The sequence below is a fragment of the Silurus meridionalis genome, chromosome 9, assembly GCF_014805685.1.
Source record: "Silurus meridionalis isolate SWU-2019-XX chromosome 9, ASM1480568v1, whole genome shotgun sequence".
NCBI lineage: Eukaryota > Metazoa > Chordata > Actinopteri > Siluriformes > Siluridae > Silurus > Silurus meridionalis.
The window spans coordinates 26,203,222-26,220,807 of record NC_060892.1 but is presented as its reverse complement, the minus strand read 5'-3'; the positions used below and the strand labels follow the sequence as shown (position 1 = coordinate 26,220,807).

General features: G+C 41.8%; 1 protein-coding gene across 1 annotated transcript in view; it reads right to left on the bottom strand.

The window, feature by feature from the left end:
* Nucleotides 1-7,708, bottom strand: part of grin3bb (glutamate receptor, ionotropic, N-methyl-D-aspartate 3Bb) — a 48,344-nt gene extending 40,636 nt beyond the window's left edge. The window contains exon 1 of the mRNA XM_046858017.1: nt 7,056-7,708. Coding sequence (XP_046713973.1) covers nt 7,056-7,514 — 459 coding nt within the window. The 5' untranslated portion in view covers nt 7,515-7,708. The remainder of the gene's footprint in view (nt 1-7,055) is intronic.
* Between the last annotated feature and the right edge of the window lie 9,878 nt (nt 7,709-17,586).

Sequence of the window (17,586 nt, the reverse complement as noted above, 5' to 3'; positions counted from 1 at the left end):
AGAACAGATTTATCCAGTTAGGAGATGATTCTGCGTCCTGTTTGCCATCCGAACCGTTCTTGTTTCTTATCAGTCATCCTCTATTATGCAAATGCACTCTGTGTCCGTCTGCCAGATAATTGGTCTTCTGTGTGTGTGTGTGTGTGTGTGTGTGTGTGTGTGTGTGTGTGTGTGTGTGTGCCTATAGACCTTTTTCTCTCTCATACAAACATTCTACTTGTTTTCAGTGGTGAATATTCACTAACCAGGAGAAATATGTTATATGTTTCTAACCAGGAGAAGCTGCAGATGTTCCTCTTTCTGCCAACACCACTGTGGAGATCAGAAGTCCAGACTGCCCGTGTCACTTTGAGTTATTTTGGATGTGGGCAGTAGAAAAAGCTGGCGTTCTCCACCACATTGAGAACGCCTACATCCAAAATATGTTCATGACCAGAACAGGAACAGAGCAGCGTCAGTCCAGAGCTGAAGATCCCATCGATGAGGTGTGGTGAGGTGTGTTGTGGCAGTTCAATGTGACAAGCTCTGGCACGCTCACAACCGGTCAACAAACCATCAGCGATGTCGGCTGCCAGAGGATGCTCAGAAAGGAAGACTGAATTAGGTGTGAAACATCACGCCAACATTCCACATCCTTTTTCTCAGGCTTTTTTTCTTCCCACTGAAGGCATCAGATTCATTCGTTCCAGCCGAACTACACATTCAAAACAAAAATCATGCTGAGGTGACCATCTGCACCACCAGGTCCAACATGGAGGCCAGGGAGTTGTGTGGCTTTGCTCGTTATTAAACTAGCTTGTGTGCGCGCACACACACACACACACACACACACACACACACACACACACACACACACACATATACAGGTAAAACTATTAATGTTGTGTATCTGTTCCTGTATATATTGTTGTGTGTTTCTTTAATCTGATCGACATTTCGTTTTGTATTTTGGTCATTTTTGTTTGTCTTGTGTTTTTGTTTTACATGCGGTTGTTTAGTTTTTGATACCACCATCTACGAGGTGATATCAAAAAAGATTCCAGACTACTGGTCTAACTGGTGCTGTTCATAAAGTGAGAAAGAAGAGCAAACGTGAAATTCTGCGTCAAAACTGGAAAAATCTGCCACAGAGACGTTTGACATAATATACGTTTGACATACGGCGACGCTGCATCGAGACGCTTGGGGTGTTTTAAGCAAGAAGAGCGGAAAAACATCACTGGAGATCAGACCAGATTGTAGCGTTCGGCAACTCGTGCATGATGATCGTCAAAAAACGATCCACAAGATCTCACTTCCACACCCAACCACGAGCCAAATCTGGTGAGTAGGTGGGTGTGGAAGTGAGATGTTGTGGAGAGGAGGGACATGGGGTATAACGGTAGGAGAATGCTGAGGATGGAGCCACCAGGTAGGAAGGAAAGAGGAAGACCATGGTGGAGGTTTATGGATGTGCAGGTAGTTGGTTTGAAAAAGGCAGATGTAGAGGACAGGGGATGGAGACGGATGATCTGCTGTGGCGACCGCTAACAGGAGCAGGAAGAAGAAGAAGAGTTGTAGTTGTTTTGTTTGGTGTTTTGTTGTAGTGTGGTATATACTGTAAATATACCATTTCTATAGAATATTAAACTGCACTTTGTGTTACTGTGACCCCCGCAGTGGGGCTTGTGTTCTCTTTGGTATTTATTTTATTGTACAGATAAAATACAAAGTAAATACAACTTCATCATTTGTTTTTTCCTCTTTTTTTTTCTCATCCAAATCAATGAAGCATGAAATGATTCCACATTATTGTTCGTTGAGGAAAATAAAACACGGCTGACACACAAATGCTCGGAGAGTTCCTTCTCCTCCTTCTTCTCCTTCTCCTCGCGGCTCCATTACATTTTCATTGCCTTCATTATCTCTGAGTGGAGCGACCCGGCACTGCTCGTGCTTTTAAAGACGACTGAATGTAAAAGTTATGCTAATTAATCTTCACGTCTCAGATCAATAGAACAACAAACGAGAGTATTGATCCGAGACCTTTTATTTAAAGATAGAAAACTTTCAACTTCGATTCATAACTTATAGGACGAGGCATCCTCCGGAGCGTGGTGAAGCCGAGGTCAGATCGATAGGACCGGCGAGCTGATGTCACTGGATAGTCAAGTCAAGTCAAGTCAAGTTTATTTGTATAGCGCTTTTCACAACAGACATTGTCTCAAAGCAGCTTTACACAAATCAACAGTGATGGTGAATGGTGTGCATTTGTCCCTGATGAGCAAGCCGTGGCGACTGTGGCAAGGAAAAACTCCCTTAGATGTTATGAGGAAGAAACCTTGAGAGGAACCAGACTCAAAAGGGGAACCCATCCTCATCTGGGTGACATCAAGAGTTTGATCATAAATCTTTCAACAATACAGAACACTGGAGAGTGAGAACTAACATGATTACTGGAGTATAAGATTATAAGTAATGTTCTTTCTGCAGTCTTAAACAGATATCGGGATAACGGCTAATCATTTCTCCGATGCTAAAAGAGCTCGAGAACTGAAACGCTGTACTGTGAAACGAATTTTTATTCGTTCAGACAGTGGTCCGATCATCGCGTCGGATCTGGTTCGGAGCAATCTTCTGGCCGAGAATAGCTTTTTATCTGTATGCCGGTCTTTCATCTTTCCTACCGGCTGAGATATTTAAGAAAAGCGTGCTCTTGTAGAAGAAAGGCGCTAGACAGAAACATCAAACTTATTTAGCTGCCTGACTGTACACAAAATACACAAGTACAGCTTCAGCAAGAGCAGGATGTTCACGCTATCAGCCTTCTGTCAAGACCAGATATCTCTCTGTGAAGCCTCCAGGCCAGAAGGCAATTCTTCCTATCGCTCTTCCACACCTGCGTGCCACTACGACTTATCTCCCACTACTTTCTTCAATGTCCCTTTCTGGGTCTCCTCCAATTTTATACTTATTAGGGCTTTGCTTCTCGGGCCCTGACCGCCTCTTATTCGCTGAGCAGCTCCTACGTCGCCAGATGAGAGCTTTCTGTAAGGTTTAGCGTGATTGTGTTCTCCCCAGGATTGAGCCAGAACTGTGTCAAGGTCAGTATTGAAAGTTATCTGAGCTTGACCTTCCTGGTTTTGTCTTTATCAAATACAGGTAAAGAAAATAAAGTGTTTCTGCTCAATGGATGTGTTTGGTGCCCTGGGGATGCCGCTTACATGGGAGGCAGAAGGTAAAACGATGGTAACAGATAGCAAAGAAGTGGTTGCTCATCGGTTAGGATGTTGGACGTCTAATGGGAAGGTTGTGAGATCAAATCTCACCTCCACCAAGTTGCTACTGTTTGGTCCTTAAGCAAGGTCCCAAACCCTCCCCTGCTCAGGTGTATACATGAGATAATTCTGCTGTAAATGGAAAATCTAATAGACTGTAAGAAGTTCTACATTCAACTGCACAAATCTTCTTCAATAACCTTGTGGCGGACATGCACAAGATCCACCAGGAATATCATATCTGTTGTGTTTAGTAGAATGTACTCGATCCAGACTAGACTTTGGAGTTTAACATGGTGGAAAGACTTCATTTATTATTCATCTACAGAATAAGGAGCTTCCTCACCATGCTGCAGGCAAACAAATTCATAGAACCTGATCTGAAGTGTCTGAATATTCATTTTGTATATTATATATAATAAGGGTTTATTAAAAAAATTAAATTTGTGCCAGTATTCGCTCTTTGTTTTGACCAGGGTATTATTTATCTTTAAACATTATTACAGTGAAAAAATACAATTGAATGAGTTAAAATTGAAAACTTGATATTGATATAGACATTAGCATGACCTAACTAGCCTAGAATGTTAGCGATAAACAAATTCCGAGCATTGATTGTAGAGAACTTGTTGTGTGAATAGACCATAATTTGACCTCACTGAAGGCATCTGCTTTACCCTGGGAGTTCACAAGCTGCATCTTTGACCCACATTTGCATTCATTCTTGAGATTTAATATTTCTATTTATGCAAAACAGAAAAAAACTGGCAAATTGTGTCTTAATTAATCACTGTAGAAAAAAATTAAAGTGCTTCTTATATCATTAAAAAAATGTGAAATTCTTATTCTAATACTTTCGTCAGCTCCGAGCTCGTTAACAGGAAAACCTTAAAAAGCACTGAAGCTGGAAATGTCATTTGTGCGTCTGTTAATTGAAGTGCAGTTCGACGTGTTCTTCAAAATACAGAGGTCCTTTATAAATATTCGGCTTAACTACGAGACAGACGACTGGTTACGAGACAGACGACTACTTTTAATCACCAGCTGACGAGTGAAAATGAGCCTCTTACAAACTCCCTCCACTACACAACACAACACTGTGGGAGGAACTGTGGAATCAGGGCACTGAACCCTCTCATTCTCTTACATTAGAACCTTCTTCCATGCGTCAGAAAAGTAATAAAAACTCTAAAACACCTTATAGAAAGTGATGAAGTATGTGCACTGACATTCACAGGGAAAAAAAATCGTTGCTTTGAGAAATAGAGAGCCGTCCTAAACACACCAGACAGTATTGAGAGATAATTGGCTTTCATAGTTTTGATTAAATCGATTGATTTTTTCTTCGGCAGCATTCCTCTATGAAGCGTAACTATATGCCAAAAGTATTCATTGACCTTCCAATTGTTAGCCTTTTATCCTGATATGAATAAAGATGACGAATTGATCAGGGCAGCGTTTCTCAATTCTGCTCATGGAGTCTCCTTGAACTGCACATCTGCATAGTTGAGTGTCTTTTTCTCGTTAGACTGTAATCACTATAGGCCTTAAAATGTTATCCGGCTTGTTCTACAGATGTGCATTCGATGGAACTGGTTAGAAAAAACACAAAATCTGATCGTACTCCAGGAAAAGTCTCCAGCGTTGATCCGCAGGTACAAGCTCACATTCCTCGCTCTCAGAACTCCACTGCTTTTATATTTATATATATATATATTTTGTGGACTGTGTAGAATCCTACTCCTAAACAAAAAAAATCCTCTTCTTTTTCAAAGCCCGTAGGACCAAATCAAAGTATCTTCATCATTTCCTTTACATTTGAACGCCACTTCAGTGTGCATGCTCGGTTTCAGAAGTACCGTATACGTGACGAAAACTGTGTGCACAAATCTAATATTCTGTATCTGTCTGAACTGCTGACTGAAGCTCCCCTTATACAACACAAAACCTGCTGCTGAAGCACTCGGACTGGGGAGAGCATTGTTACAAAAAGGAAAAGAATAACAGTACAGTAAAATCCCCCTATTTGCCCCCCTATTGAATTCACATTTCTGTTTCTATCCCAGTGAGATTCATGGTTTGACCCTAATGCTGCTGTGTCAGAGGAATCTACCATCTCCGGCTCACTGCTTCAAGACACACAGTGTCAGAACCTAAATGCACAATCGATGTGTCTGTATCTGTGCTGCCTTCTTTTGCTAACGATGAAGAAAGTGACGTCCAGTTCAGGTTTTTTTCTTATTTATAATTATTATAGGCTTTTATCCAACCTAAATAAAATCACCATTCAATTGTTGTGTTTGTGGACATAAATGCTGTCCATTTAGGTTGTATTTCTTGTTTGTTCAAGAATTGGTTCAGCATGGCATCCAGAGCACACCAAGGTCAGAGATCTTTCAGGTTACCCTCTGGGAGAACCACACCATGTTACCTATTATGTTACCTTCCCTAGTATACTATACTTCAGCCTAAATGATTTGAAGCTTCCAAAACCCCATGAACAGCTCTATATTTCTAATATAATAGAGAACAAATATGTTCCTCCAAAGCGCCTGCACTCTCTATGGATATGTTCTCAAGCATGAACCAGAAACTCAGCATCATGTGATCATCTTGTTTTTTACTTGTGTATTATCAGATCAATAGGACACTTGGGTGTATCAGCTACTTCTCGGCAAACACACTGAGAATCACGACAGCATCTCCAGTGAGCATTGGCTTTTCAACATAGAATCTTCATTAGATCAGAGCTCGTCCCATGACGGCACGGGGAAGTGCTTTCAGAAGGTCTGGATAAAACCACGCAGTGCATCTTAAAGCTCCTGAAAAATCCACAAACACCGAGATCGACTGCGAAGTGGTTTTATTGAGAAGGATTAAAGTGTAAAGCAATGCCTTAGTTAAGTAGCCTGTTATTTGTGTGTGTGTGTGTGTGTGTGTGTGTGTGTGTGTGTGTGTGTGTGTGTGTAAAAACGATTTTAATGAGTGGATATTTCCCGAGCCAGCTGTAAGATTTACAGCGTGTGAGATTCTCCTCCTTTTTAATTTCTTTAAGTAGCTCGTGATGTAAGTGGTTTGTGCTGCTCAGGCTTCGCCAGGTTCCTGCAGAACACAATGCAGCCACTTCAGGTGCAAAACACACGCAGCATCACTTCAGTCAGCTGCAACATCTGACCTCTGAAGATAGATATGAAGTCTGCAAAGGGCCATCAAACCAGAGCTCAATGAGGACAAGTCAAGGACAATCTAATGCATGCAATGCAACTATATAAAGAGCAGTCTAGACACGGACTGGTGGTTGAGGGTTTTCTATTTCTGCATAAAACAACTTCTGGAAGCTCAAAAATGCACCATTGTGCACGCGCAAAAAAAACAAAAAAAAAATCTCAGTGTATTTATTAGGCGTGCGATGTGTTTTGAGATGTAAATAACATCTGGATGACGGATGCAGTGTCACTGCTGACGCCTGGTATGTTAAGGGGTCATCTCATTCAGTAAAGACGCAGAGCGGAGGCCGGGATACGGAACCGGGGTATTTGATGAAGATAACCCGCGCGCCCGGGGCAACAGTTGTCTACAAGTGTCGCGCGCGCGAAGAAAATGAAAGAGAAAAAGACCTGGAGTGAATGAAATCATGTGTTTTCTCCAGGACACGGATGCACCACGAGAGTAAAGGGTTCATCAGCATTGTGTGCGCAATTAATTATCCCGGGAAAGGTTTTAATTGAAATGCGCGTGCACGACATACATATCACTTCCTTATACGTGTTAAACGTGAGAAACAGACCTGCACTTTACCTCGGTTCTTAGAGGCTCTCCGTGCTCCAGGATGCTCACGAAGGGAATCTCCAGAAACGACGACATAAATTCCACCTGCACGAGTTCGTCCTGGCTCTGGGGGAACGCGAGCACCGCGGAGACCCCCTGCACCACTATGGACTGGCACACGCACCGGAAGAGCGACTCGGGGTCACCGTCGGCCGGCTCGCGCGCTACCACGTCCATGCTCAGGTTGTAGGGCAGGAGGCGGGTTCCGCTCTCGGCCATGTCGCTGAGCGCGCGGTCCAGCGCGGCTCGAACGCGCACGGGCCGCCGCGAGGGCAGGAGCACGCCGAGGCGCACGGTGTGACCGACCTGGGCGAGCACGCGGCACGGCTGCGGGTGCGAGAGGACCGGGGCGATCAAGCACCGGAGCGTCACCTGGTACAATCCTAAGTGGAAGAAGTACACCAAGAGCCCGGGGCAGATCAAATTCATCCTGCTTCGCTCTTACGCGCAATGAGGCATGATCAAAAGATGGCATTGCTTGCCCCGTGTTGCGTTCCCACTTTCCTCTCTCTTTCCTTTTTTTCCCTTATAATAAAAATCCTTTATTGTCTTATTTATCTTTTTTTTTTTTTCAAAAATGAAGGAATGTGCGGTGCTGGATGGAGTTGCGGCACGAATGTGTGGGATGCTCCGGCTCTGGGAAAGAAGGAGGGAGGAGGGAGGGAGGGAGGGAGAGAGAGAGAGAGAGAGAGAGAGAGAGAGAGAGAGAGAGATGGGGAAGGATGAGAAGTCTCTCCAGACAGACATCCAAAATCAGATGGATCCTTCACTGTGACATCAGTCAGAATGCAGTTCAATGCAGAAGCTCCTGTTTGCAGCCAAAAATGAACTTTCAATCAAATAATCAGGAAGCTGAAGTGGAAGTGAGATAAGAAGTGTGTGTGGTGTGTGTGTGTGTGTGTGTGTGGTGTCTACACCAGTGCTGTCTGTCTGGAAGGAGAACATCGTATTAAATCTTATTTTTCGTATTTTCCGTATTAAATCTTATTAAATAGATGATCGATATTTGATTATTGTTTCTTGCACCCTGAGAAAAGGGTGAGGTTCAAGAGATAAAAAGATGAAGGAATCCTCTGAGACATGGAGGCTGAACATCACCGGGTGACGACGGAACACAACAGGACTGCGACTAACCACAGGCCCCTGACTGCCTTTACAGAATCGATTCTTTCAGATAAATGGCTCAGACAGTTTTGAATTTTGTTTGATTAAACACCCAGAATATGTCCAGACTTCTTCAAGTTTCAATCCTCCAGAACCAGCTGTGGCACTCTCCTACAGCTCATCAGTTAAAATCACATTTTCTTTACTGCAGTTATTAGTTAGAACTCATGAGTTGATATTAGACTGCTATTTGGACACCTTTATTCTATCGTACAAATCTACTGCATCATATAGCATCAATTGTACTCTTTCTCTCGACCGATTACATATCATCCTCATCCTCATCCTCATTATATGTTTTTGTATATCATTTCAGTTAATTGCATCACCGACCTGCTTCATATCCTCCTGTTTCCCTTTCACCTGTACAGGGTGATAATAAAATATTGCACTTGGATGCTAACTGCAGTCTGTATTTGTGCTCTGAGACTCACAATATCATCAAACCCTACTGTATCGCAAACAGAATCGTGCCGATAAAGGAATAGGCAGAAAAATAATATTTCTTAATTTTGTTCTTTTTTACGCCCAATCAGATAAATGAGTTTTTCACCAAACAAAAAAAGAGAGAAAACAACAGTAAATACGCAGCATGACCAACTGGGATCATCACTGCTGACTGACTTTAGACATTTTTCTTCAGTAGAAATGATTCCATTTAATATTAGTTCTGATAGATATCATTTATTATGTGTAGCAGCTTTGAAAACTTTCCCATGGACTGAGGTAGAGGTAGTACCAAAATAAAAATAGAATTCCCATCTACCTGTTTCACGTTTATAGGTACCACTTTGATCAAATCTCACACTGCACCACACAGTCTCCAAAACCATCAAATGTTATGATGGTTATGACAGGCGCTTATTTAGACCACGAGCTACCTCTGCTGCAGAAGATAAGTTTATTCGAATTACCAGCCTCAGAAACCTGATTTATATAAATACTTCTCAGGGTTCAAGTAGTAGACATGTTTCAACATCGACTGTTCAGAAGAGACTGCGTGAGTCAGAACTTCATGGAATTGCAGGCAAAGCAACAATTAATTCGGAAAAACAACGATCAGAAGAGATTTGCTTGGACCATGAAAAACAAGGAATTGACATTAGATCCAAGGAAAACTGTGGGATTTGAGATGGTTTAGGAAGAGTTGGAGTTTATGAGGTTGACTGAGAGAATGTCAAGTGTTCAAAGTTGTCATTATATGAAAGAAAAAATCTGAGTATGAATGTGTGTATAGAGGCGTTCCTGATCTGAGATCACGTCTCCTATGGAGAAGAGGGAATCACAGTGGAAGTGCAGGAGAACTGCAGACATTTTCAGCTCATATTTGGAAATTAATGATCACAAGCTGAGTGGTTTTGTTCGACTGGCTCCATGCGTAACGTGATCTTTGCAAACAGATACTGTATATACAAACAAACAAACAAATAAATAATAAATAGGATTTATTGGTGCTGAAGATCGTCGTTTTTTTTTTTTAAACCTTCACTTAATTAGGAAATCAAATTCCACTCAATTATGATACTCATTCAGGGTGTTGTTAGGAGATAATCATCGAAGCAACGTACACACACACACACACACACACACACACACACACAAAATGATGAGAAGTGGAACAGACAATAAGAAAAACAAGGGGAATTGGACGCATGCTCATCCAAACAACTTTGGATTTGGAGGTATCACACTGGCAGATTAAAATGACAGCGCAACTGCATAAAACCGCAATCAATGCCCACGTCATTATACCCCAGAAATCTGTACCATCACATTTGCATTAAGCTTTAAGTCACAAGCGGACACAGTTTCACCCGGAATTATATCCTGGTTTTGGTCCAGGCTGCTGCTATCTTGCACGGCTCAGGCGGAACTTCATGGGCGACTCCCCCAAAGTGACATTGCACGACCATGCAGCCATTAAATCTCATTTGTTCATTCGGTCCTACTTCACCTGAATGCATAATGGAGCTACACGTTTGCTCGGTGTCCTGATGCTGGAACAGGGACTGCTCTGCTCGGGTGCATTCGGGGAGCTGCTGCTGTCACGCTGTCAGCATCGCCTACATCTTTTTAGCGTGACTTCCCCTGGGCCCATTTCCTGGAGACAGCACTGATTAGCATGCAGGATCAACTGGTCTGATCTACCTTCACACTCTCTGCAAATCACCTTTAATGTCAAAAACATCTTGAGTCAGTCCAAGTGTAAATATACCTACACTGTATTGACAAAAGTATTGGGACACCTGATTTTTCCAGATAAATGTAAATGAAGATCTGCTTTGCATGGGTTGGATATGGTGGAAGATCTCCTGCTGTGAATGCTGACTGCACCCCAGGCCTCCTCACCTTCTCACCTACATCAGTGCCTGACTTACTAACACACATCCTTGTGGTTGCATGAGCACATGGCAATCTTTTGCTCAGGTGTCCACAAACCTTTGTCCAAACAATCCATTTAAAATGACTTTCCTCCTGTGCAACACTGCTGTTACTTTAAATGCGAGGTGGATCAAATCTCACTAACGTTGTGTTTACCGATGCTTCGTTTCACAAATGTTGTTTCAAAAACCAGGTGCGTTTACATTTTATAACAACGAGCGTCTCAGGACCACCTCCTTTTTAAACAAGAATAAGATTGAATTATTTGGCAAACACACCCTGTGTGCATGCACACTTTATTTTTTATTTGTGAATCATCTCCCAGATACATCAATCAGATGTACAGGATCTCAGGCTCACAGAACCTGGAGTTATTATAGAAGCACCAGACATGGTTTTACTGCCGTGTAAATCCGATTCTCAGTAAAACCGTACACACACTGTGCTTCTCTAAAGGCAGAACTTCTCCACGTCTTAGCCACAACAATTACTCTCAGAAACTGGCATTGCTAAACAATCTTTTTTTCCCCCAAATGTCACTGTCGCTGTTTTTACATTTCAGACTCACGTGTAAATGTGGGGAATGTAAGAGGGAACATTGCATTCGAATGTTTCGAGGACGTTACTGACAGGTAGTTTATTAGAATTTGGATCTCCAAAGATTTATGGTTGATATTCATCAAATGCTACTTAGAACTAACAACCCAAGATCATTGTGGAGGTCTGATCAGAGCGTTCATCTGAAGGATTTCAGGTTTCAGTCGGGATTTATACAACGTAAACTCCATTATCATTATTATTATTATTATTATTATTATTATTATTATTATTATTATTAAATGCTGTATTATAATCTGCTTAATATTTTTTAAAGGCTTCCACTGGATTATGTTTTGGTGCATGAAGGAGACCTGAAGTAAGAGTTAAGATGGAATCATAAAGGATGGTAATATAATTTGAGAAGAAACTCTGACATCACATTAATAAATTTCAAAGGGATATTCATGTAATTTCTTTAAATAAAAAAATACAGAGGAACGGAAATTTTTCGCAAGATCACCTCGACCTATTTCACCATCAGACCAGAGAAGCTAAGAATGATCTTGTCAGTTTGTGTGTGTGAATAACTGAATCCTTGCCCTTTTGCTTCCACATGAAATGATGTGAATTCGATGGAGGTGATATGGAGACACAACTCCCTGTCACGAGGTGAGTCTTTGCTGAAAGAGCTCGTGTAATTCTGTGAAACTCAGAAGCTCCATGGCACTGGGAGGTTTACGTGACCTGAAGGTAACATGCGTGTTATTTGTAGATGATGATGTTTTCTTGCCAGTACTTCAGGAGGATCTCTGACACGTGAACATGTGGAGCGGTGAGAATCGACACTGCTGTTGGCTCTGAGGAACGAGTAAGAGGACAAAGCTTAATCATTGTGTAGGAGTTTCCTTGTGATCCTCTATGGGTGATGGGAAAAGAGAGTGTGAGATTGGCAGACGGATTGAATCTGCTGCTGCGGTGTTTCAGTCACGCTGCAGGTTTGTGGTGGTAAAGCAGGAGCTCAGATTGCAGATAACGATCTCTGTTTACTACCCAATCTATCTTCTTATCCTCGGCTATGGTCACCAGACGCACTTTCAATTATAAGGTGAAGAAGTCCACAATACAGACTTGAGCTAAAGTCCCTGCTGCTCTTAACTCAGAGGACAAGTGAAGTGATTTGAGCCCTGATTGGCTGCTGTGAAAGGTGTATCAGACATGTTCTCCTGGATGAAGATCTTTGGACTGTAAACACTGACTGCACCCCACGTCTCCTCACCTCACCTACATCAGTACCTGACTTTACTAACACGCATGTGGTTGAATAAATCACCACGAAATCAAGTGGAACATCTTCCCAGAAGAGTGGAGCTTATTTTAAGAGTAAAAAAGAGGAATAAATGTGGAATGAGATGTTTAAAAAGGTTTCACGTACCAATCTTATAGCCAGGTGTCCACATATTCTTCTCTATTATCCCTGAGGAAGAGCTGGGATCTACAGACAGGAAAGAGAAGTCTGGAGTGATCTTCTCAGCTGGTCTTTATTGCACGAGAATATATATAATATATTATCATATATATTGTTATATTATTTCACAGCCAGAACCCTGAGAGAATCTACCTAGTGGAAATACGACCCATGGTCCACCACAGTCCTGGAAAGAAAACACACCTCACACCCTCTGTCTCCATCTGACGGATTTCTTCGCATTAAAGATGCTTCTTACTAAATTCTTGGCATTTGCTTGCCAGGTTTTATGTCTGTAAAAGAAAACATCTGGACTGTACCACCTACAGCATTTGGCAGCATGAAAGTGACGAATATAAAACAGTCTGCTTTGTTCTGTAAGCTTGTGGTGCAGGTAAATGCTTGTGGTAAAGCATCATCATGGAGGACGAGGTTTCGAAGTCATTCTCTAGATCATCAACACACTGATGGAAAAATACTCTTCATACTCATACAGCTGTGGAGGATCGGATTGGAAACCCAAGAAAAGACAACAAACTGGAGAAGAAATCCAGTAAATCTAAAATCCCAAGCGTCATCATTACGGTGGAAGCGAACAGGACGGCTGTGGTGGAGCTCTGGTAGGAACAGTGGTCTACAGCACTTTTCTAAACAAGATTCCACCCTGGTCAGAATGAACGCTGGATTGTGATTGGCTGGAAGTTCAGGCGTGAGTTCAGAGCGTTGAACACACAGGAAGTTGCTGCTTATAAACTCCTGTAACCACAGCGACATCATGTTCAAATTCCATCCAGAGTGAGACAGCGATTGTACACGTTTCCAGAAGATCTTACTGAGCTCCATGGAGGATTTCTAATGTGGTGGAACCTCTATGGTGATTTTGAAGATGAATTCGACGCAGTGGAGAAGAAAATATTCCAATGAGAAATAAACACACGGAAACACGACTTTAGCGTAAAATCTTTCTTTATTTATATAAATAGTTTTTATCACGCACCATAAATTTGATTAATAATATACTGTATTATTAAATTATTATAATAATGCTGGGACGTGACCATAGTATACCATACCTTACACCATCATAAAGCTCATAAGCTCATAAAGTTTGCATGTTTTTCTCTCTGTTTCGTCTTTTCTTCCACAACGAGGTTTACGAATCCTGGGTTTGGCTCGAAGTTTCCAAACGCCGAGTGAGGAAATCACTGGTGACGATTCCTGTTGATAAACAAGGCACTGAGACTTTGTCCTGACAGCTTCAAATACATCACACGATTGATTTGCAGGAGCAGAGCGAAGATCACAAATACGCCGCCGTATATTTTCCAGCGAGTTCATGACGTCCATTTGGTGATTGAATTTTGCTTTTGAAAACAGGAAGTTGCTCGGGCGGTGGCTCAGCTGCACGCGGCGATGCGAGCTACGGATTATGATGTAAGATCTCACACCGTTTGTCAAATTCGTACCTTTTTTTATGAGAAACTACTCATAAAACAAAAACACTTCACTGGAGTCTCGAGCCGCGTCTGTGATCCGTTTTAACGCGTAAATACCCACGAATCGCAGCGTCAGGTTCACTCCAGCGAACGGAGGAATGCAGATGTTTTCGCTCTCTTCAGCATGAGGGGAGATAGTAAAGAGGAAATCCTTTTCATTAAGTATCCACACTTCAGCAGACAGATTAGCCATGCGAGAAACAGCGGGGCTTCTGTTGTGTGTAGAGATATCCCTGGTGTTTACAGAGCGGCGTACAGCACAGAGATAGCGCCTGCTCAAGACCCTTTCTCAAGCCCCCGTGTCTTAAGAAATAAAGTTCCCACATTGGAAGAAGTGACGTTCTTTTGGCCGCACAGTTTTGGCACTTTGATCATTTATTCAACGCAATATTTCAGATATGACATTGGGAATGAAGAGCTTTTCATTTAACCCGGATTGTCTCGTTCACGCCTCCGGCTCCAAACTCACATCGAAACATTTTGACATGAATTTCTTTCTGAGAGATTCATCCTGCTCTGTCCAGGAGCATAAATCATAAATACTTAGAGCTCAAATTTCTCATCGAACTTGACTCACTCTATAGGCGTTCGAGTGAATTCTTAAAGGAAATGAGCAGTTCAGATTCAACAGGATCATCCAGATGTTTAGTGGTTTTAAAGAAACTTTATATCTGATCCAGCAGGTATTTTTCCTACTGTAAGATCAGTCAAGGTTTTTGCCTGAAAAACATATCAGACACAAAGAGCCTTAAAAAAACTATGCAAAAATATTGAGCACTGGAAAAGGAGGAAAATGTTCTTGTTTATCGCCTGCTAACTCCAGGTCGCTGTGGTGCACACGCATTACTAATGCAGATATTCCCTTTCTTTGTGCCGGTCTTTTCAATATACAGCAGTTTACACTAGAAATGATTGTGTCCTCTGCCCATGCTTTTTTACTGTTTTTTTTGTGTGGAAATGGATTAAAATTAAAATAATTTGATAATGAAAAATACAGTACACCTGTGTGATAAAAAATGAGCAAACCTGGCAACCTTGTCATTACCTGCTTTGACTCCTTTTCCTCTATAAAAAACGCTTATACAGTAGGCATGGGGCAGCGTGGTACCTGCCCTCAATGCTCACTGTTGCAGTTGCAGTACCACTTATTGACCACTAGGATAATAAACAAATAACACTAATATAATAATAATATAGTATAATAATAAATAATAATTGAGCTGAATAATGCAGTAAACAATCAGTTGCATTTCAGCGTATTTGTCAAAAAGCAACTGCCAAAAGTGATTTATATTCCGACAGAGCTGTGAATAAGAACTTTTTATGGATATTAACACAAAATGAACAGCTGATGGAAATGGGTCAAATGGTAGCTGCAGATGTTTGAGGCATTGGACTTTGGATCTAAAGGTAGTGATTTTAAATCCCAGCCTCATCAATATGCAACTCCTGGGCCCTTGAGCGAGGCCCTTAACCCCAATGAGATAAATGTAAGTGGTTCTGGATAAGTGCGTCTACCAAACGCGGTAAATGAAATGATGTTGTTCTGGCCCACATGCCCCACTATAGATAAAAAAATCCCACCAGTTTTAATGAACATTTCCAAATAAAACCTCAGACACGTACTGATAAATGGTGAATCTGATCCCGGCGCAGAACCGAGCTCCTTCACTCGTGTTTACTTCTCTGTTTTAATCTGTCCTCCAGCACAGGGTGTCTGGAGGAGACCTCGCTTTGCTGCCCTCGTTTTTATTTTTTTCCACCCTTTTTTTCCACCTTCCACCCCCTTTCAATTTGATCTCCAAGGAACACGCCTCCATCGGCTGATAAAAGCTAATGAGTTCCACCATCATCGCCGCGAGTGCGAGCGAACGTGGGGATTAAATGAGGTTACATAAAAGGGGCAGATCTCTTCTGTAAAAGCAAATACAAAGCCAATTTCTGATTAATTATGCACTCAAACAGCAAATGAACTTTTTCTCCCCAGATTTACAGGAGTTTTTCCTTTTTTTTTACGAAGCCTACGGGACGATTGAGAACCGTTGGTTACACAAATTTTATAAACACGATCGTAGGAGAACAACAGCAAGAGCTCCAGACTACAGTGGACTGTTTTTAGGACTAATGGCGTATTTGCATTAGTGTTTTGATTCATCATGTCGTGTTTCTTCTCCAGTAAACAGAAAAACTGCATCATTTCACTGCAAGGTTTTTCCAATAAACACTGGAAAATGAACTGATATAATTAACACATTATTTTGTGACACTTGAGAATCGCACCCATTCCATTCCATCACCATTAACACCAAGCTGCTCTCCTCTTTACTGTTCAATTAAACTCCATTCTTCTCTGAAGGCTTTCCACTAGATTTTGAGACATAACTAAAGTGTAGTCTGTAGTGAGACTGAATGTCCACCACTGTTAGCTTTTGTCACTCCTTCCTTGGAATCCTTTCGGAATATAACAAACACAAGACCTAGTGTTTTGGAGATGCACTGACCCAGACGTCCAGACGACACATTTTGTTCAAATGCTTTCCCACGATTTTTCCTGCTTCCAACACGTCAACACGTTCACCCGTCAGTGGGATTGATGTTCTTCCAGCTGGATTTGATTGGCCGCATCACAGCCTGCGTTTTGCAGATTAATAGCTGCTGCACACAGAGATATCAGTCAATATGGAGGAAACCAGGCCCAGATTAAGTGGCTCTGATGACCTTGCTCAAGGTCAGATAATGCATATGTGGTCAAGTCCTGAAAATGTTGCTTGCTTTCAAATGTGTATAAACAAATGCAAGAAGATAATATTTTATATTTAAAATAAAAGATCCACACTATATTAAAGATGAAGCCATGATTTGGCGCTAATCATCCAGGCTTCATCTTCACCGCGTTTACAAACAAGAGCGTGAGTACCGACACGGAGAGAAGCTCTCTAGATCTCCACATCTCTTTCTGCTCCAAGTTAATCAGGCTGTTTATACCTCCGTTTCTGACTCGTTTGTACGTCGTTTACAGTGTAACATAAAAATGATTCTGATGAAAAGATCTGCGTGGGGTTCGAGCTGCGTGGTCACGCTTCAGGAATCAGCAGGACGTTCGAACCTGATCAAGATCTTACGGTATTGTTGCAGATCATCAAATAGCAGCACATGTTCTTTTTGTCTATCCTGCAAAACCATTGATACCATCTGCTTCTGCTGTGTGTGTGTGTGTGTGTGTGTGTGTGTGTGTGTGTTTTAGCTAATATTAGGTGACTATTATATCCTGTAGATATGCTCTGTAAGAGCTAAAACTGCTCACTGTACTTATAACACAGAAGGTTTGGTTGCTTGTTTTAGGATCTGCTGCAGAGAATCAGTCTCACTGCTGACTGCACCCCAGGCCTCCTCACCTGGTGGAACATCTTCCCAGAAGAGTGGAGTTTACTATTACAGCAAAAGGAGACTGAAC